Here is a 22,094-nt window from a genome sequence, read left to right as displayed (position 1 = left end):
AATTCGGTTTATAGAAAGGGAAAGATTACATTTTTATGCCATATAATTGAGAGCTTAGAGCTTCATTGAGGGTCTGAATTTGTTTTGTTTTGCTATTTCTTTTGTCTTACTTTTTGTTTTGTGGAATTTCTGAAGTGCAAGGTGTAGCAGATCAGATTAGTTTATAGGTGTCTTCAGATTAAGCTACTCTGGTACAAGGACTAGGACTACCCTGAGAATAAGTTAATGTGTTGAAACCATTATAGATTAATGTGTTGAAACAAGGTCTATGTTGAGAATTTGTTTTCAAAGATAGTGATATGTGTGTGTGTCTGTGTGCTGTACTTTTGTTGGAAATTAAAGGTTATAATTTAGAGATAAGTTAGCTAGGTATATATATATATATATATATATATATATATATATATATATATATATATGCCTTGAGAATTAAGACGCATATTTTTAGAACAGTAATTAGCTCTACATATTTGAGTAGAATTATGGAGAAATCAGGTAGAATTGGGTGGGGCATATATGTCATTCAGATCGATCATCCTCTTGATCGAACATATAATTATGCAGTTTCCTACCACAAAGCTAGAATACTGGACTGTTCAAAAGAAAAAGCATGTGAATTTGATTCAGTAAATCTGTGCATGATCCAATTATATTATGGTCAATTTGTCCAATTAACTCTACAGCTATCACTATGATCATTATGATTGAGTCTGCCAAAAATTGCATGTGATCAGATTATTGCTATCACCATATAGTTATACACATTACTCATGACTAGCTTAACAATAATCATCGAACCAGTACTACTTGAAGCTCAAGTTCATATGCCATATGATTCCTGTGTATACATTCACTACACACACACATATATATATGCTGCATCATACATATATCTCATATATAAATAATTGTAAGTAACTCTACGTGAACATTAGAACCTATGTTTTTCATATTAATTATCATGGAAAACATGTTTATCATAGTATCAAAGAGTGGTTTGGGTTGATGAGAATATTCAAGATGGCTCCGTCATCCTAACAGAGATACCAAAGCCTCGATGTATGAAAATTATATATATTTGCATCAACATATTAGATGCTATTACCCATCTAAATTCCGTTTTTTTTTTTTAGCCTAATAAAGATAAGATCAAAAGAATCACTGTTAATTCATATCTAAATATTTGGGGCAGCATGTATTATACAGCTTTGCTTAATTATCATGAAAAACCATTTAACTTTCTGCCAACATATTAACTGTCTGTGTTGATTTGCTTCTGTATTTTCAGTTTAAATGAATTCTAGCCTTGCTATTTAATGTAGATAGGCTACATACATTTCAACTCCATTTTTCCACTCATAAATTCTTTCACACCTTTTATAACTTCTTGCTTTCACAGTGATAGAGAGACAAGCATTGAATCAGCAGCCTCAACACCAGACACTCTGAATTTATTTACTATATACTAGAGCTCCTGTAACTGTACTGTTCTTAGGAACATTACATATCAGCAGTGGAATGACGGTTTTGCCCCCGAAGAATGTAGCGAGAGAGAGAGAGAGAGGCTCTAAGATACAGGTGTGGCGGCCATCAAGCTGTCCGATAGAAGTGAGTATCGACTGCATCAATCAGGATCTGAGATACGTAGGAGAGGTTGGTTTTCTATGCTTATTTGCCAGATTTGAGATTTTCAATTTTTGATTTGATGTCGTCGTAGGTTGCTGGGGGGTGGGAAAAAGAAGAGGAGGGATTCAAGATTGTGGTGGACTTCGGGGGAAGAGTTTGGGTTTGTTTCAGGAGAGGTGGATTCGAAAATTTAGATCGAGTTTGGGGGATAACTTTTAGCAGGAAAAGAGGTGTGTGTTTGTATGTGTTTGGCTTCCCTTGCTTATGTGTCTACATCCATGATCATAAGTAAGACAGAGACACCCTTCAGTAATTCACATCTTCAGTGTAGTGAGGCTGGCATACTTTTAATTAGTTAAAGCACCATGTAGCATCACTCATTGTCTTAGGGACTGGCCTTATTTCTTATGCTTCCTTTTTGGCTGATAACCATGTTGTGCATTAGTGAAATATCTCTTACGTATTGAACTATATGTACGTGTACCTAAATTACTTCGTAGTAATGAAGATTGTGCTCCCCATCACCCTATCACTGATCACAAACGTTGTGATTGTTGTTGCAGGCTTCGTTACCTTGATAACGATTGATTCAATTATTGACCAAATTGAGTCGGATTTGGTTAAAGCAGTGTTTTCCATTTTGAATGCTTGATATTGTCAATTGTGTGCTTTGCAGGAAGTTCATAATAGGAAGTTGCGATACAAAGCTCCTAGAACTGCTGGATTGTAAAAATTGCTCAGCTCTTGGACGTTGTATGCTTATGTAAGGTAGCTTTTTTTTCCTTCTCCGACTATGTTTGAACTATCAAAAGTTATACGATGTTTTGCTATTGCATACAAGTCATGAATGTGATCTGTACACAAATGGTAAAAAGCAATTAGAGGCTCAGAACAGTTAGTATGAAGCTTATGATTACACTGCTGAGTGGATAAATTACTGTTAGGTTTGAGGAAAAGATTTATACTGCTGCTACTAGCAATAGATTTATGTATATCTATGATTTCTTGATACTTCCAGGTCCATTATTTTTTTTCATTCTGTGGTTAGTTAGCAGAAATGAAGATTAATTCGTCAGTCCGATGAGCTAATATGGTGACAATTCCAGAAATTGTCTGTTGGAAAGTTTAGAATATTGAAGTTCATTTCTTGATTAACTGAATTGAAATTAGCTGTTTTCTACGTAACTTGGTGGTAGCCTATGAGATGGCTGGTCAGTTAGTCTATTGTTTAACTGGCTTTCTGCCTCAAAAGGCAATATTTCTCAAACTAGGTGGCAGAAAAGAGAGCTGTATTCTTACCATTGTTGCATTTTGGATTGCAGGACCCTTTGCTTTATGGTCAGTTAGGATATTTTTGCTCAAGTTTGTGATCACCTTTGAATTATGCTATAAATTGTTTTGAATGGTATCTTATGGTAAGTGAGCTAGTGTTTGGCCAGTTCAAATTTGTTTGATATTTTTTTTGTTAGTTCAGCTTTTAGGGATAATGAATTCTATTTTTGTATTTCCTGTTGTAAATTTTTGAAACTACTTTGAAATCTTTCATATGTTACAATGTTCACAGTGTGTGCACAGTGATCAAGCCCTTCATTGATGTGGGACGATAGATTTTCTTTTTGTGGGTTTTTAGGTTTGTAATAGTCATCTTCACTTTTTCAGGGAAAGTGATAGTTCGTGCTCTTGAAGAAAATGCTAGAGCTTCCTACAATTTGGACAATCTTTGAACTACAGAGCCGTTTGAGAAAGAACCAATTCAGGTAAAGTTGAAGTGGACAAATTTTTTTTATAGTTTTTTTTTTTTACACAATAAGCATCACATACTAATCCTTTTGCATGGATACGATGCTCCCTTGAAAAGTCATGCTATATATGAAGTAGCTACACATGTTACTGTCATGAATTTGTTATTTGATGGTAAGTCCTCAGAAAGCATGCTCCTATTCAGTTCCACATGCCATAATAAGCACACTTGATCTTCTTGATATCTTAAAATTTAAACAGTCCTGTAGTACAATTGCTTTCTGATGTTTTAGATTGTACAGTGCATATTATTTCTGCTTCATAATTGTTAGTTTATTACATAGAACAAGAACCTGTAGGTTGTTTTGTTTAGCATTATTACTAAAAGGCATTTCCAAATCAAAACACTGCTGATGACAAACTTATGCTGAAGGAATATTAAGCCTATTATATGTCAACAGGTGAATTGAAAGTATAAATAAAACTACATTTGTTCCTTTTATTTAGGTTGAGTTAAATGGAGCACTGAAACCCCGTGTTAGCAAGGATTTAGTGCATGGTCATATAGAATGTTGGGATTTTATCTGCAAGCCTTTTCCATCATATCTGCTTTCCTTATTCTACAGAGTACATCATTCCAGGGTTGTATACAGGATTACAGATCAAATTAAAATATGTTCGTGAACACACCAAGTCAGAGATAATAATATGTGCCATTAAGTAACCTCAATGCAATATCTCTGTAACCTAAATGTACTAATACATATTATAACTTTTCCAGATGCTGATGAAAAAAGTTGATGCATTGATGAAAGCCATGGAGTGGAGTCTATGAAAATAAAGAAAGAAAGAAGCCGTAGCTAAAGATAGAGAAGTTGCAGCAGCTAAGGTGGATGCTAACAAAAAGAACATAATTATAAACTCATCTAAGAGGTTGTAATTACTTTTCAACAGCCTCAATACCATTCTTTCCTTTTGTATTTTGCTTCTGTAGCAGCATCCCTTTCAAACATTAAAAATTTTCAAATCTGATCACCTGAATACATGATTGATTTTATGATTTACTTCTAATTGCTGGGGGTAACAAAAGCAACTTGAATGTTTGCTTACACGAGATTTATTGAAGATCATGTGGAGATTTAGTCATTATGAGCAATGTGTTCTATTTTTTATATTAAGAACAATCCAACTGTTGTATACCACTACAGCTAAATTAATCAACTACAAAACCCGCAGCATAGCGCGGGCAAAAATTGTTAGTATTATGCTAGATTAGGGGTTCGATACTTCGATTCTCCTCCAACGTAACTAAAAAATAAGAAGATAACATATTGACATAATTTTTTTTTTTTTTTTTCACATGATTGTGTCTTGCTATGCATCTAATACAACTGTACAAGCGTGCTCTAACATGTAACAACTACAAAGAAGAAAAGAAAACATACGACCTTTAATCTATATAAAATTTAATCCCCCAATTGCTTGCAATATAAAAAGTCATTTGATGCCCAATACTAGTTGGTTTAATGGCATAGTCTCTCCTTTGTAAGTTGGAGGTTGTGAGTTCGACTTACAAAAGAAAGACTTGTTGTCAAGGGCGTAGGCACATTAGGGCCAGAAGGGTCAAATGACCCTTCTCAGCTTTTGGAAATAGTCGCTGATTGGTTGAAATTTTAGATGTTTTTATGTAAAATATTATATTTTAATATGTAATTTGACATTTTAGATGTTTTTATGTAAAATATTATATTTCCCTCACGACATAAGATTGAAAGATCTAAACCTTCCTCTTCGGAGCGGAAACGGACATGGCCAAAACATATAAAGATTGGCTCGCTCATAGGGGCATATCTATCCGTTGGATGCTCTTTACCCTCCCCACAAATGATGGCTCTGTTGTCTTGGGGAACGTTGAAGCCCCATTAATTCTTCAGATCGGGCCGGCAGGCCGGGCGGACGGGGACCATCGAATAAGTACCTGAGGGGAATGTAATTTAGAGAATAGCTAGCTAGAGATATAGTAAATAACAATTGATTTTGAACAATAGATGTCTTTCACATCCAACCGATGAACTGATTATAATTTAAAAATGGCAGTGTCAAAAGAGCGCACCTCTAGTTAAAAAAAACGTATTCGTAAAAATATTTGGAAAAGGAAAGGATATTGGGCAGCATTGAAAACTGTACTTACATAGGCATTTGCAAGCATAATTAGCTATAATGAGCCACGCTCATGCTACCGCCAGCTCTACCAAAACCCGCCAAATGAGTGACCTACGGGAACACAGCCAAGCAGGCTACCGCCTGAGTCCCGACTTACCCCCAGATCACAGTTGACGCGTCGCCACCCGCCGCACTAAGATAGCATTAGAAGCTCTAGAAGCTGGGAACTGAAGCATGTCAGTCCCGCATCGAAAACATGGAGAAGATCAGCTCCCTCCTCACCCATAAAAGGTGTTCTCCTCTCTCCTCATTCCCAACGCGGTCTCGCCCTGTGTATTTTACTTGACAGGTAGCGGAAGCTCTGAGAATATCACAAGTAGCGATCCATCCATCGGATCAGCGTTAACCAAGGTTTAGCCATCGCTAAATCTTAGACATTAACAAAAGCTTTTTCGTTAGCAAAATCTCTTTCTAGCGGTAGCTCAAATTTTTTTTTTTTTGTGACAAATAAATAATCAAACAATAGACTAAATAATGTGAATCGGTCTAATTCAAAAAAAGAATCTCATTTTTGTTATAATTTATTTATAAGTTTTTTTTCTTCTAAAGTTTAGAAGTTATCAAGATTATAAATAATATTTGCAATATAAAAAACCATGTGATCAAGCCTTCCCTTTGGCTGCGAATGGAGTCCATAACGCATTGATAGGGACAGCCGGACAGCCGGACAGCCAAAGCGGTTGACAAACTAATCCATCTTTTTCGTTTTAGAACACTACTACTTCTAACCTAATGTAATATTTTCTTTCTTGTGCCTGAAAAAGGTCTTAACAAAACAAAGACCCCCGGACTGAGTTGAAGTTTCTGCAGCTTATACTGCTTGCTTTTGTTTTGCTTTCTTTGTTTCTGTCCCTTGTCTTGTTTTTTAGTCTGGTTGTACTTTTGGACTTTGTCCTCTTTAATGAATTTCTCTATTTGACCAAAAAACAAAAAAACAAAAACAAAGACCCTCTTCTTCATTTCGACCGGGTTCATCCCCTTGTAACCATGGATGATTATATTAGTAAAAAAATCCACCTGTTCTTCATTACTTTATTATTATCCCAAGTTCATTTTGATAAAAACATTCTTTGTATTTCTAGTTTCCTTTTTGTTCGAAAGAAAATGAATATATATTCAAGGAAACACCGAAAACAAAATTTACCATATCCGTCACCTCCACATTTTTACAACACAGGTGTGTAAAAAGTGAGAAGCTGCATGCTGTTAACGGATCCGCACTGGCACGAAAAAGACCGGGGCTCTTTTCACAATCGTCCTTCTTCACCAAACTCACAGCTAGCAGCTGTAAATTTCTTCCACAGAGAGACAAAGAGCTAGAGAGAGGGAATTTGATTCCCCATCGATCATGTCGTTCTCGTTCTTCAAGCCGTCGAGGCCCAAAACCCCTCAGGAGGTCTCCAAGGCCATTCACGACAGCCTCACTGCCCTCGACACCCAGACCGTCGCCGAAGTTAAAGCCCTCGAAAAGGTCTTCCTTTATTTCTCACCCTCTTTCCCTCTCGCTGTTTTCCTTCCCAATTTCAATTCTTTCATCTCAATTTACGTTTCTGATGCCTAAAGTTATGTTCTTGCTGTGAATTTGCTTCTTCCATTGTATATAATTGATGTATTCTACTGTGTGGGGAAGTGCGTGCTTGCTTGGTTTGTGCGGTAATGTGGTTTAGCATTTATCAGTTGGGATTGTCAAGCAAGTTAGTTTAGTCTTGAGTGTTGACATTTATGCTTAGTGAGTGCTTTTGCAAGTCCAGAGTTGTGCACACATTGTGGGATTACTAATGACATGTTACGAAGCTCGATAAAGAGAGCTAATGCCTGGTTGTTCTCTAAGAATTTCGAAGGTTGGTTCGTTTACGAAGATGATTTACTTTTTGTGACAGGCGTTGGAAGAGGTTGAAAAGAATTTCGGGATTATGAGATGTATGCTTGTCGGGGATGCGGAGACGGAACCTAATATGGAACAAGTTTCGCAGCTTGTGCTCGAGATATGTAAGGAGGATGTTCTTGCTCTTCTAGTTCACAAGTTACCTATACTGGGATGGGAAGTAAGTTATGGTCATTTGTCTCATAGTATCTGGCATATGAAACATTTATTGCACAAGATGACATAGTCTCTTCAATACAGGCAAGAAAAGATTTGGTCCATTGTTGGTCCGTGTTATTGAAGCAAAAGGTTGAGGATACTTATTGCTGCGAACAATACATTGAGGACCATACTGAGTTGCTAGACTTTCTGGTCGTGAGGTGAGTTTTGTAATGTTTTTGTCAGTACTACTGTAAAAAGTATAAAGCTTTTTCTTTCCTTCCATGTGTTTGTTCAGGTTTGAGCTGTATATATTAGGTTGATTTCTCTCTCTCTCTCTCTCTCTCTCTCTCTCTATCTCTCTCAAATATGTGGAGAATTGGTGTGGCTATGTTTAATTTAGAGTTGTCCTGAGGGAAGGTGATCAGAATGCCACTGTGTGAGCTGTGTAGCAATTATATTGTTGTTTGTATAAGAAAGAAGGGATAATGATGATGATGTCCTTGCAAGAAAGCTGATGGAATAGGAGTTCTCAAGTATAGAATACTGAAAGTACATATTACAATACTAAGCAACACACAGTTCTATCGGCACAACTAGAGTGATCTTGTCCAAATTCTAGAATCTTGTCCCTATTAACTTCATTGCTTTTTTTTTTTTTTTACTAGAAGTTTGATGCTTTCATTAGTTTTAAGTAAAAATGATGGACTGATGCATGCAGCTTATTATAGTGACCAGCAGCTATGACAAACAGAAAATTGATTTAGTGCTGTATACTTGTCATCATCCCTTTTCATTTGGTTTAACTTTGCGCGCACTTATTGATTCTTTTTCAAACAGCTATGATAACAAGGAAATTGCCTTAAATTGTGGAGCTATGTTGAGGGATTGCATCAGATTCCCTATTCTTGCAAAGTAAGACAATTCATCATTTTTCCTCCCCTCACCCATATTGGTTGTTGCTTGTTGGATGTCAGTTCATTCTACTTTGTAAAGAACCCATTCTGTTACTCCTCGTAAGAGAAGAAAATTTTGAATGATTGCCGAGTACATGTTTTGTTTTGCAAAGATGTTGAAATCATCCAAGTCAACCTAAACACAGCATTTGGATGGGGGTTCATTCAAATCTGACCAGCCACCCAACTCCCGTTTTGAATTTGCGTTTCTGTCACTAAACAGATATAACAATAGCTGATACTGTCCTCTGCTCTTTTTTAGTTTACGCTTGTTCCAGATGGTGAGCAAGTTTCTTTTATTCACACTTTTTGATTTTTGTAGTATTTTTCAGATACATATTGGAGTCTGCAAGCTTTGTTTTGTTCTTCAAATTTGTGGAGTTGCCTAACTTTGATGTAGCTTCTGATGCATTTTCTACCTTTAAGGTAAGAATTTTGAGCTTCTTTGATGTTGCACCTATCTGAATGTCACTCACTTTTAGGTCCCAATCTTTCTTTCATACGTCCCTGAGCTAGTTCTTGGCAGGACTTACTTACTAAACATGGAATGGTGGTATCTGAATTTTTGACTGCACACTATGATGAGGTTTGCTCGAACTTTGTCTTAATATATTTTTCTGTAATAGTCTAGCCAGTGGCAAGTATTGCTGCATGGTTTTTAATATGATTATCTTGATTGAATATTCTAAACCTAGGATTTTCCTTGGCCAATATGCATCTTGGAGGACAGTTTGATAATCTGAATGTGTTATTCTGGGGACAAACTAAATCTAAGACCCTGATTTTTACACCTGCATGGCGTAGGCAGTGAAGATAGCTTTCTTCACTATTGTGTAGGTAAATATGTAGTGCTTTTAATTTTCAGCTTGTCTGATAGGAACTTCTTGTTCCAGTTCTTCGATCTGTATGAAAAACTGTTAACATCTCCTAACTACGTGACTAGGAGGCAATCTTTAAAGGTCAGTTATGGTCATGCAACTTTTTGAGTTTGGTTTGTTATTCTTTTAATCTATTACATTTGCTAATGATAGAAATTGGTTGTTGATTTAGCTTCTTACGGATTTCCTATTGGAACCTCCAAATTCTCATATAATGAAACGCTACATTTTAGAAGTTCGGTTCTTGAAAGTCATGATGATGCTGCTGAAGGTATTGACTTTCTTTTAGTCCTTATCACTGTGCTATTTACATTTCCAACCACTGGGTGATACTATACAATCAGTTGTTGCTAGTTGGGGTTTTGTTTACACCCCATAAATTTAACCAGCTTTTAACGTGTGATGTGTGCTTGGACAATGAAGTTTTTGATATTGCTTCTTTTTTGTGCTCTCACATTTTGTTATCATTGTTGCTATTCAATACGAGCAGGATTCAAGCAAAAACATCCAGATTGCTGCCTTCCACATTTTCAAGGTGCTGGCCCCTCTCATTCTAACTTTCTTGCCACTCTTTTGGTGTATTTTGTATGTCTGAATGGGTGTGGTTAGAATATGGAGTTCTTTGTGGAGGCTATCAGTTGAACCACCATGAGAATGGCATGTTTGAGTTGAATGTCAAGATTCATACCGTCTCTTAGTTCTTCATATTTCTCATTTTTTTTTATTTACTTGTTTTTGCAGGTCTTTGTTGCTAATCCTAATAAGCCTCGAGAAGTCAAGGTTATTCTGGCTAAGAACCATGCAAAATTGACGGAGTTGCTCCAGAATCTTTCTGCTGGAAAAGGTGATGCTTTTCTTGGCCATGTAAATCAAATGTAGTTGAATGTGGTTGAGCTCCAATTATGAAAATCTCATCTCTGTATTTTTCTTTTTGGGTCAGTAAATCTCATGTTCTTGTTATTGTTTCTGATTTATGGTTTTCTAGCAGGTGATGAAGATGACCAATTTGAAGAGGAAAAGGAGCTAATCATCAAGGAAATTGAATTAGTAACCCAACAACCTAATCTTGGATACTAGTTTGTGTCTGATAGTTGCCTTTCTTCCCAAGTCCTATATTCGAATTTTAATGCTTTTATTGTGATGATCTTCTGACAAACGCTGTTTGCCAACAAAAAAGGAGATAAAAAGGAATTCATAGAACAGGTTGGTTTCAATGCACTAGCAGGAGTGGATGTATCAAGAACTGTATCCCCTTGTGATCTTGTTGAATTAAAAAAGAAAAGAAGGAAATTCTTTTCGATACACACATTATTGTAAAAGTGGTTGTTATCCAGTGATTTTGAGCACTGTATGAGTCATACTCAATAGTTATTTGTTCTACAGGTTTCCGTTTTGAAGATTTGTCATTACTTGATTAATCAAACACATCCATCAGATCGGAGAATTTCCACTTGATGTGAGACGGACTACACCAAAGGTTGGTTACTGCAGTTGGCCACAATCTATCCGAGTATGATTCTCAGAAACCTGCAAAAAATCAGATTTACTGACTGAAGATGGAAGGTTTATCAGCAAAGGTACTCTTCGGATGAAAGGTTCATTGGTAGAATGCGCCATTTTTTTCGGTGAATTGGTCTCTAAAAGTGCTTAATAGCGTTTAAAAATGTCATCAAAAGTTGATGGCTTTTTCAAAATGCCATTGAACGCCTGAAGCGACGATTGTCCGCCGCTAAAAGGCGACTGGTTTGCCAGATTCAGCTTACAATGGAGATGTTATGAATTTTCTTTTTGTTTTGTTTTGTTTGATGTAGTAACTTTGCTCTAACATAACAACCCTTATCGGCTAACAAATATTTTTTTGCATTGATCACAAGATACTATTCCATGTGACAGTAACTTCGATGTGAATAGCCAAAAAAAAAAAAAAAACTTTGGAGCCTCAACGCAACGTTCTAAGGTTCGGTTGTAGATCTAAATATTACTCCCTGACACAAAAACTTGGATGTCAATAACTTAAGTATTTGGAAATTTATGAGTAGCAATTCCAACTTAGTTTGAAGTATTATGAGAAGTCATTACCAAAAAAAATAATAATATGAGAAGTCATTAAATCATACAAAAATTGAGAATTTAACGCATTGCGGTTCTTATGTGAAAATAATCTTGATTGCCTCTCAGAGACACGGTTTGTACGAGTCGTTGACTAAAGAACCTTGATATCGACCCCAGCAGGTGGGCAGAGTTAATGTCGTTAGTCGGTACAATTGGCCTAGACGCCTGGTGGGTACCTTCCTGTGATGGTTTGGTGCCATGGGTTCCGCAAGGTCCTTTTCTCCTACCATGGTTGTTGGTAGGGTTGTGTTCATGATTATTGAGTTGGGTTGGTTTGGGCATTGGTAAATGAGTGGGACTGCTCGAAACAGGACATCCGTACCGGTCGTCGGAATAATGGTAATAACAAACCCCATAGACCATAGGTGACTCTTTTAACAATGTAACAACTCATTGCTTATCCAATGTTCCTCTTGATCACTGACAATCACATCGACTAACAGAACGCTTATTCATTTGCCTAAATGACACTAATTAAATCGATGACAAACTGTAGTGCTCGATCCTTTACTTTTTAGAAATTAAGAACTTTATTTCATTGAACTGAGATTACAACTAGTTTTTTATCAAAGAAATATTCCTACATTTACATATGTATTAAATTCTTAGCCCCAAGGAAAGGAAAGGTCGTATTGACACGAATATGGACTACATGTATTAAACATGTATGACAAAGATGGGTGCAATTACCTTAATTCTTTCGACTCTATGCATTAAATGTGTTCTTAACTTAAATCGCAATTTAGGATATTTATTATGAAAAGTCATCAATCTAATATTGGTAAATAAAAATAAGAAATAAGAAATAAAAAGAAATATTTATTCTGGTTACGCCACCAAAAAATAACTCCCTATTTATATTTGATAAGGAGAGCGAGGACTCCCGACTCATCTTGGACTCTAATATATAAAAATCTCAATTCTCTCCCTCACTTCCCACCGCCGGCCTTATTCTGATATATTCAGGTTTCACCAAATATCAAAAACCCCCCTCCCATGGATTTCTTCAAGTCCGTCTTCTCCGACGATCCCGATCCCTCCGACGACGACTCAAACTCACTCACCCAAAACGACGCCGTCGCCGCGAGCCCCGAACCGGAGCAAAGTCCGCAACCGAACTCCGGTACCGGCGCGTGGAGCTTCGGGGGTCTGATGACGACCCTGGCGACGAGGTCCGAGTCGGTGCTGCAGACCTACCGCCGCGATCTGGCGGAGCTCGGGTCGGGGCTGAAGAAGGAGACGGCGGTGATCCGGGAGGTGGCGTCACGCGCCGTGAAGGAGCTCCCTGCTAAGCTGGATGTCGGCGCGTCTGTGGCGCAGGTGTCGCTGGAGTCGGTCGGGCAGGCGATCGACGACATCGGAAGCAGCGTGTGGAAGTCGACGGCGGAGATCATCTCTCACGGTAGGGAAGCTATGGCTGATGATATTGAATCTGATTATAATTCTGAAAATAATGCTAGTGAGAGGAGATTGAGTAGCAGTGGTAGTGATTTGAGGAGGTATAGTAGGTTTGAAGTTCAGGTTAAGGCAATTCAGAGTAATGTGAATACTTACTTGGAGGAACCGGAGGATTTGGAGAGCTATGGAGAGTGGAAATTAGGGTTTGTGTTGGAGGAGAAAGCAGAGGAAATTGAGAATTTGATGAAGGAAAATGGAGTGATTGGTGAGATTCATGAGGAAATTGTGCCTGGTGAGGTTGACAATGGGAGTTTCTGGAGTAGGTACTTTTATAAGGTGCATAAGTTGAAGGAAGTGGAGGATGCTAGAGCTAAGCTTGTGAAGCGAGCGATTTCCGGTGAAGAAGAGGATTTGAGTTGGGATTTCGATGACGATGAAGATGAGGAGGAGAAGAAGGAAGAGGGAGATGGGTTGGACTCGAAGGCTGGTCCTAGTGGGAGTGTGGAGTTGGAGAAGGGAAACCAGAGTTCTGATGATGCTGTGGGTGTTGAAAGTGTGCCGAGGCAATCTGTTAGCAGTGACAAGTCGGAGGCGAAATCGGAGGGGAAGACGGATAGTGGCGATTCTTGCAAAGAGAGTGATATTTCGATTGTTTCGAGCCAGCCGTCAATGCCAGGGGAAGAAGATCTAGGGTGGGATGAGATTGAAGATATTGGAAGCAGTGATGAGAAGAAAGGGGAGGCTGTTGGGAGCACAAGTAGAGTAGATTTGAATAAGAGGCTTAGTGCTGCAGAGGAAGAGGAGGATTTGAGCTGGGATATTGAAGATGATGATGAAGATGATGCTGTTAAATCATGATAAGACCATGTTCTCTATGATAATTGTTCATTTGGCTCATATAGTTTATCACGTACATAATTGTTCTCAACATATGTTCTTTACAGTACATAAGTGATTGCATTCACATCAATGCCACATTTTATAGTTCAATATAGAAAATTTGGTTTCGTGTCAATTCACCTTAATGCATTCCTTGCACCCTTTTGAATTTCTTCTCTAACATGTTGGTTTTATGATTCTCAATCTAAATTTAGATGGTTTGCCTTTGTTCCACTGTGATTAACAGAGAGCAAAGGAAAAAGACCATGTCGATTGATTCTTTGCTCGTTGATATATGTTAAAAATACTTCTAGTTTGTGGATGAGTATTTCTGCCATATTCAGCTAAGCTCATTTAATTTTCCTGGGATCCTTCGATAATGAATTATGATGAGCGTAGTAAATGAATTACTCAAAACTATTTTTTGTTGTAGAAATGTCGCAAGTGGGTCATGCTTAAAACGAGAAAGTTTTGCCATTTTCAATCTCTAGTTTTCAGAACACAACAAGTTTGGTAACAGCTTTCTGGGAAGAAAACTAATCTATTTAAAAACAAAAAAATTCAGGCCAAGTGAATGACAAGAAACTTTCAAATAAAGTTACTCTTGAAACTATCCTCGCCGGTTTCGTTCTCTCGCATTCCTCTCTAGGAAACCCACTACCTGTAATCTTCCTCACTCAATGCATCAAGAGGGAAACATTCTATTTAAATCAAGAAATCAATTGGCATGTTGCCAGGTCCATGAATAATTTGCTGCAGGAAGTAAATCAACTGAGATCTGGTGCCCTGAGACATCGGAATATGTAGGTCTTGGTACAGTTAGTGGTATCCATGATAGGATTATAATGAAAAGCAACCTCTCTCTTTAGACTGATTGACACATCAACTTGCACAAAGAATGCTCTTTCGTGTATGGACTCCCCAGGTAAATTGGACTACAGAGAACCACAGTTTATCGACGATATCGATCTTTGGTTTTCGGAACAGAGACAATGTGCATATGAAGACCTGTCATGATTCCGGCGTAGGAAATTAGGTGAATCAGACCACACAAGAAGAAGAGTCACCCCCTAGCTCCAGCTGTTTATCGGCATAAACCACATGAAGAACACCTTCCATAATATAGGAAAGTCATTTAAATCAGCATCTTCATTTGCTTCTCTTGATAACTACTACTTGCAGAAATCTAACACCCTAAACAGTGTTTTTCTCTTTGAACATCAAGTTGAAAAGCTCATGAACATGTTGATGCTCCCTCCTCAGAGACTCAGAGAGTGCTGAAGATAAGCATGCATTATGCTGCCTTTACCAGGATTTTGACTTGGGAAATGAAATGGATATAAAGGGGTTTTGGATGATGAGATTTCAACTATGCGCTGCAAGCTCCTTTTATTATATCCCTGTGGCCATTTAGAGAGGAAGTAATGCACTAATGCAGGAGTTTTGTAGAATTAGATGGTATTCGGGAGTAAGGTTGAATCCAACTGTTGGTATATTCGTTGGTCGAGCTCCAAAGCAATGATCAGACCTCCGTTCCTCCATAGTTTTATAAAGAAAAGTGAATCCATTAACACATAGTAGGACAAGAGTTTTGGTTCTCTGATGTGTGACTGAATTTTCTCAACGGGCAATGAGCATGAAATTTTGGAGAGAGACGAAGCATCTACTAGGAGGGAGGACCTTGATCTAATACCATAACTGCTTTACAAGTGATAATTTCGATATCACTTGTGGACCTGTGTACCAGATCAAGTACGTGGAAGTCATATGAAGATGACCCTTTCCATTGCATAATCCAACAGAAGAATTCTTAATCTTATTGGAGTACTAGTACAATAAACGTGCAATGTACATTTCCATGCTCTGTAAATATTAACTGCAAAAGTACCTCAAGCCCTCAAAAGCAAATTGCAAAAGAGCAGCAACAAACTGATCGAGTTTCCCATGTGCTTCATGTCCTCTATATGACATACCCAGAAGACCACAAACATAGCTCAGGACATAGCCGTTCGCTTCTGAAGAGGATCTAAAAGGAGAGGAGGTGGTAAGGTACTAAATTTACTTTGGGATATGCATATGCATAAGTTTAGCTACATTTCTGTGTCGCAACTTTAGTTTTCTTTCTACCTCTGGTAGTGGATGATTTGTAGGCAAATGTGGCCTATCTCTTGCATTTCTCGAACATTAACTACTCTTCAGTCATACTTAAGGCTAGAGTACTTTGAGCCTTACCCTGCCCTTCCATCTTTCCTTTGAATTGGTTGCCTTTGTTACAAAAATAAAAACACAATACTTATGCAAAGTTTGCATAAGTACTGTGTTTTGTACGTACGCACTGATTTGTGAAAAGCAGAAGAAGATAAAACAACATTATCTGAACATCAAGATAATGACATTACAGAAGGGGTCCGAATGGTATGTGACCTTGCATAAGCTGATGGCATATAACTCTGAATAATATGTCATCTTAGTTACTTTTTTTTTTTGGATACATCTGAGGGTGCGAAAAACTTGGACTACAAAGTTGTGCAGGAAACAAATTTGTACAGCTGGGGAAAAATCTAAAGCTGGAGCTGGAGAAACAGCATTTGCATTTTAGAAGAACTTGCTCTTGAGCCAGAACACCTACCAATCACACGATCAGTCTCAAATGTTTACCGATACTTTTAAAGCATAAAACATCATGAAGGCACGTTCTACCAGTGACATTCCTGCTAAAACTAAAAATATATTTTATAGTCGAAGCCAACAATTGCGGAAAATTCTATAATACGTACCCGTATGTCATATACACATCAAAGTAGTAACGTGAGTCTTATGTTGTGTAATTACACCACCTACGACGTTATTATAAGTTTTTGAACAAATTTGTTGTCAATGTTGTAATTTTGGTTTAATTATATGTAAATAGTGTGAATGAATATGGTAACTTTCTTCTCAATGTTGTAATTTTAATTCATATAAATTATAATTTTTGTTTAAATAGATGTAAAATGAGTGTATGATAAAAATCACAGTACCATAACTTGTCCCAACAATTGCATCCTTTGCAAGGCAGTCATCCGTGTTGTAGGAGAATAGAATTGTGTTTATTATTGATAATAGGAGCCCTTTATATAGGGAGTTTACAAAGTACACAAAAGGTAACAGAATCGGAATACAATTAGTATACCTAGGGTACTTTCCTATTACAACTCTAAACCCTAGTTTGTAGAGGCACACATTATGTCGATATCCTTCAACACTCCCCCTTGTGCCGCTCAAACTTGGTGATGACGCTTTGATTGTTGCCTCGTTAAAAACCTTGCCAGGTAACAAAAACCCTGTGGGACAAAAATAACCCTGGTCGAAGGACAAAAAGAGCACAACACGTCCTTCACTCTTCGAGATCGAACATGTAGACATCATGCCTCCCCCTGATGTCAATATCTCACCCTGATTGCTACAATCATGGGAGTTCGGATAACTTTCTCAATCCGATGCTCTTCACATGTTTCTCGAAAGTGGATTTTGGTAACGACTTAGTAAATAAGTCCGCTACATTATCCTCTGATCGGATTTGGTTCACTTCAGTATTTAGAAGTGCTTGTTGTCATTTTGATAGAGAAGAGGAGGAGCACGGAAGGTGGCATTTTGCCTTGTGGAGTCCGATCCCATACTTCCGTCGTCTCTTTTCTATGTAGGGATAGAACAAGCCCATATCAATCGTACCTCTCAAGTATCGAAAGATTGTCTTTATACCAATCTAAATGGTGTTGCGTTGGCGCGGGGCTATATCTAGCCAACAAGTTCATAATAATTGAGGTGTCCGGTCTTGTATTGTGCTAAGTACAATAATGCGCCTATTGTACATAAGTAAGCACTTTCGCTATTAACACGTCTTCGTCATCATCCCTGGGACGAAGCGGATCCCTTTTAAGGCTAAGACTACGGACGACCATGGTGCATCTTTGACTTTATCAAAAATGTCTATTGACACGGTATACAAGTTCTGGATCTAGACAAAACCGTGTTCTCCCAAGGTCCTTCCTCTCAAACTCGGATTTCAGGTGTTCAGCGGTTTCCCTTAACTCTCAAGGGTTCCAATTATGTTTATCAACATAAACCGCGACAATTGCAAATCAGGAACTTGTCATGGAAACGCGTGGGCATAGTTCATCATATCCCTTCCCAATCAAGTAGTCATTTTAGTGAGCATTTCAACCTCGTTGCAAATGCGCTCCGTGGTCTAGAGCCACTTGACTTGGGTAAATAAAGTCCACAAGAACCTTCATTATATTCCGTATCTAGATCCCCATAGAGATACGTAGTGACCACATTCGTAAGCTGCATGTTCAGTTATTTGGAAGCTACCAAACTGACAAGGTAGTGGAGTGCAATGACATCCATTACGAAAGAATATGTCTTCTCGTAGTCGATTCCAGGGTGTTGTGAGAAACCTTGCGCCATAAGGCGAGATTACCATCTCTTTTTCTCATCACGCTATCTAACGAAGACCTATTAATGTCAATAGGTTTTATATTAGGAGGTGTTGGCATCTCAGGCCCTAATCCTTCCTCTTCGTTAGTGAATCCAATTCAACCTGGATCGCATCTTTCCATTTAGGCCAATTTTCTCTACGTTGACATTCTTCAACGGAGTAAGGTTCGATGTCATTGGTCTCAATAATTCCACGTCCTCATGTACACTAGTGTAGTTCGCAAAGATCTCTATATTTTCAGGAATTGGTTCTAACATTGAGGCGTCCCCCAACGATGTCTCTTGGACATAACCACAATCCAAAATATTCTCATGAGACAGATTATGAGTATCAATGATCAATGGATCAAGTTGTGCCAAACTCGCTCTCTTCTTAGGCCGAGAAACCATCGAACCTATGGGTCTCCTACTCTCTCTAGCGGAACCCATGGCCTATGACACCATTATGCCACCTTTGTGGCGTCACCATACTACCATCCATGGTAGTGGTGCAGTACCCATCTTCTCTGGGTGGCACCATGTCCTCTTGTGGGGACATCAATCCTTGCAGGCATGTTTGCAGCAGGTATATGTGATCTCGTCACTTTTAGGGGATCAAGATGAGACATAGTGGGGACAGACCACGACAATTCCTGTCGTTCCTGTTGAACATTGACGTTCTAATCTCCCCATAACGACGGGAAGACTGTCTCATCAGAGTGACAATTCGCAAATCCAGCGAAATAGAGATCGCCTGTCAAGGGTTCTACATAGCGGACTTATAGTTGGAGACTCATGTCCAACAAATATATATATGCATTCGTTGCAATGACTCATGTTGATGCGCTGTGGCGACGCAATTGGCACATGAACCGCACACTCAAATATGCATAAATACGAGATATTAAACTCGAACCCAGTCACTAGCTGTAACGCAAATGAAAGTTGAGTGGCTGCTATGAGTCGTAGACGAATTAGCATAGCTGCATGTGTTATTGCATAACCCAAGCGGAAATATTGGTGCACATTACCAATGTCCGGGCTACCATTGTAGTCGTTTAATGGTGGCTTTTCCGCAAGACCAATTGGGTGTGTACATGGGAATATGATACTTGATATCAATACCCAATGATATGCAATAGTCATCGAAAACTGTCGATGTAAACTCTCTAGCATTATCAAGTCAAATTGACTGAATGGGATGATCTGGGTAGTGAGCCCGTAGCCATATGTTATGTGCTAGGAGTATAGTATAAGCAGCATTACGAGTGGATAATGGCACAACACGTGACCAGCGTGTTTGCGTATCAACCAACACCATAAAACATCTATATGGTCCGCAAGTTGGTTGATCAAATCCATAGAATTCCCTTAGATTCTTTGTGAGAATGGAATTATTTCCTCAATCTCCTTTGCATAGGATGGTCTCAATCCTAAATAACAGGCTTTATAGAACGAAACATGGGCTTTATAATCAACCAATAAAGGTTTTGGTGAAGCCATAGTGTCACAATAGACTTGAGAAGTAGATAGAGGAGTTTATGGCGTCAATGCCATGTATTTGCCGCAGGGGGTAGGCGGCACTGGCCATGTATGGCCTGTCTTTGCACAATCATGGCGCCATGAGGCACATGTGCAGCTCCTCGAACCAATTCTTGGTTCTTACTTTTCTTCGTTCTGAAAATGGATGTCCGTGTAAAGTCTTTAATACACGGATCATCATGTCAAAGCCTATATGTGTCAAAATCCCATAAGTCGTCTCTCATGACATAGTTGGATTCAATAACTCAAATAGTGGTTGCATACAACCCACTAGAGCGACACATAAGTTTCTCTAATACTCGTTTATGTCCGTAGTCATTAGATGTGATGCAAAGGAACTCTGTCCATTCTTATAATGTGTTTCCACATGAAAGCCATTGGCTCTATAAAGTTCGAATTAAGGTATGTCCAAGACATTAAGTAAAAGAATTGACACTTTATTAATAGCCAATGATTACATCAAAGTTTCCAGAGTCTAATCCAAAATAAAATCAAAGTAAGACACATTGTAGTCACTCTATCCATTTGGTAACTCCAATCAAATATGACCAGGAAAGTAGAGAGAGATGTTGGTGGAGCAAGACTCTCTTAAGTACCAATAATCTCAATGACTTTCCTAGACATCACATTTTATTGGGTCCGCCACATAAGAAAGAGTTTAAGACAATTGTCATTTATTGACTAAGGCAAATTGCCATTACAAAAGTTCTTGGAAAAATAAAAAGGACTAATCTAATCAAAGTCTGTTGCATCCATGTGCATTTCATCTTCAGCTTTGAAGTCCTCTATGGTGAGATTGACATCTCCACCATCTTCTTCTTCTTCTGCAAGGTACACTTCTTGCTCTCTCAGGTCCCTATATGCCCTGTAGCTTGCAGCTAGTTCCTCGCTTGCCTTGCATTGCTTGAACCAATGCTCAATTGATCCACATCGATGACACTCATCATTGTGGTTGCCTCCCTTTAATTGAGGTGCACGTTGTGCACGTTGCGGGCGTTCCCTAGGAGGGTTGTTCCCTAGGAGGGTCGTGCTGATAACGTGTTGTAGGAGAATAGAATTGTGTTTATTATTGATAATAGGAGCCCTTTATATAGGGAGTTTACAAAGTACACAAAAGGTAACAGAATCGGAATACAATTAGTATACCTAGGGTACTTTCCTATTACAACTCTAAACCCTAGTTTGTAGAGGCACACATTATGTCGATATCCTTCAACAATCCGTTCAATTTTAATTTTCCTTTTCCCTCCAACCAATATTAGAAAGAAAGCTCAAAGAGCTCAAACTAGTACTAGGAAAATCCTGATCAACATGAAAGCATAATCAAACTAGGAAAAGGAAACCTAATATCATTAATTAAATAAAGAAACTTCCGTACGTGTCATACAATTCATTGAGTTTGAACATCCCTCTCTCGGATTATAGAAGAAAGGTCAAGAAAAACAAGCAGCAATGGCGAACGAAAAGTCGGTGATGGCGGTGATCAGAGTGGCGAGGCCATCCTTCCGCAACAAAAACGACAAGGTAGCTTTTGCCGTTCACGCCTTCTTCCTTGCCTCTGGCTACGTGCTTATCGCTACCGGGCCTCCTGCTTTCTCCGACTCTGCCCTCTTGTCGTCGTTCTCCACTTGCGATGAAGAAGTAGGAACCGACCAATGGAACGAGCTGGACGAGGAGTACGCGTTCCTTTACGCCATCCCAGAAAACAAGAAGTTGGTGCTGGTCAAGTGCCTTGTAATAAACCATAAACTGTTGGTTGATGCTTTAGCTCAAGGCAGTAGTTCCGAAACGGTTCATCTCCAAATCAACGTTGATGACTATGTTGGAGAGAGTAATAATAATGGCAGCAGCAATTTAAAGAATTTGGAGACATTGGTGAAGAGCCTGGACACTCAGGTTCTGTGTAAATTAGATACTTGTTCCTCAAGTAATAGCAACAAGGCCTCAAGTTCAATAACAAGTACAACAACGGAGCCTGGTGGTACTGGAAGAATCTATCTTTCTTGGCCGGGTGCTGGAATGTACACTGCTAGAGGCGATTATGGAGCACCACCCCCAGCTCCTGGTTTTTTTGCCGACCGGTTCGCGTGGAATGGTTCAGCTTTCATGTAGACGTGATTCGAAAAGAAAGATGTTGCGCTGTAATCAATGTTCTTAAATTACTTATTCTTCTCCTTCCGATCTCATTAAAATAAGAATGCATCTACGTTTTTTTGACATGATATTATCAGACCTGCTGGAAATTTTACAATTGAAACA

The 22,094-nt window shown here is 38.5% G+C and overlaps 3 protein-coding genes and 1 long non-coding RNA gene across 6 annotated transcripts; all 4 read left to right on the top strand.

Annotated features, from left to right (window-relative positions):
- Positions 1 to 2,300: 2,300 nt before the first annotated feature.
- Positions 2,301 to 4,241, top strand: LOC112195734. Its single transcript, XR_002934747.2, has 3 exons — positions 2,301 to 2,389; positions 3,286 to 3,383; positions 4,148 to 4,241. It is a non-coding gene; the product is annotated as an uncharacterized LOC112195734 (long non-coding RNA).
- A 2,553-nt stretch (positions 4,242 to 6,794) lies between these two features.
- LOC112195719 (calcium-binding protein 39) lies at positions 6,795 to 11,240 on the top strand. 3 transcript variants are annotated; one of them, XR_005809174.1, is made up of 12 exons: positions 6,798 to 7,060; positions 7,470 to 7,634; positions 7,715 to 7,833; positions 8,453 to 8,527; positions 8,901 to 8,994; positions 9,095 to 9,154; positions 9,462 to 9,527; positions 9,619 to 9,717; positions 9,937 to 9,981; positions 10,188 to 10,290; positions 10,435 to 10,649; positions 10,830 to 11,240. XR_005809174.1 is itself a non-coding variant. In XM_024335913.2 (11 exons), the coding sequence occupies exons 1-11, from the start codon at positions 6,938 to 6,940 to the stop codon at positions 10,521 to 10,523; spliced, it is 1,038 nt and encodes a 345-aa protein (XP_024191681.1). In that variant the 5' UTR covers positions 6,799 to 6,937; the 3' UTR covers positions 10,524 to 10,811. The 3 variants fall into 3 exon arrangements, 2 of the variants coding, with proteins under 2 accessions (XP_024191682.1, XP_024191681.1); XM_024335913.2 differs by lacking the exon at positions 10,830 to 11,240 and having other exon boundaries at positions 6,799 to 7,060; positions 10,435 to 10,811; XM_024335914.2 differs by lacking the exons at positions 9,095 to 9,154; positions 10,830 to 11,240 and having other exon boundaries at positions 6,795 to 7,060; positions 10,435 to 10,811.
- Positions 11,241 to 12,441: 1,201 nt separating this feature from the next.
- Positions 12,442 to 14,004, top strand: LOC112198068 (protein DOS2). The gene has a single exon (XM_024339086.2). The coding sequence runs from the start codon at positions 12,555 to 12,557 to the stop codon at positions 13,812 to 13,814; it is 1,260 nt and encodes a 419-aa protein (XP_024194854.1). The 5' UTR covers positions 12,442 to 12,554; the 3' UTR covers positions 13,815 to 14,004.
- A 7,283-nt stretch (positions 14,005 to 21,287) lies between these two features.
- LOC112196152 (probable proteasome inhibitor) lies at positions 21,288 to 21,947 on the top strand. The gene has a single exon (XM_024336455.2). It carries the CDS (start codon positions 21,288 to 21,290, stop codon positions 21,945 to 21,947), a length of 660 nt encoding a protein of 219 aa, XP_024192223.1.
- The last annotated feature ends 147 nt before the right edge of the window (positions 21,948 to 22,094 follow it).

This window comes from Rosa chinensis, chromosome 4, assembly GCF_002994745.2.
Source record: "Rosa chinensis cultivar Old Blush chromosome 4, RchiOBHm-V2, whole genome shotgun sequence".
Classification (NCBI taxonomy): domain Eukaryota; kingdom Viridiplantae; phylum Streptophyta; class Magnoliopsida; order Rosales; family Rosaceae; genus Rosa; species Rosa chinensis.
This window is presented reverse-complemented; position numbering and strand designations above follow the sequence as displayed.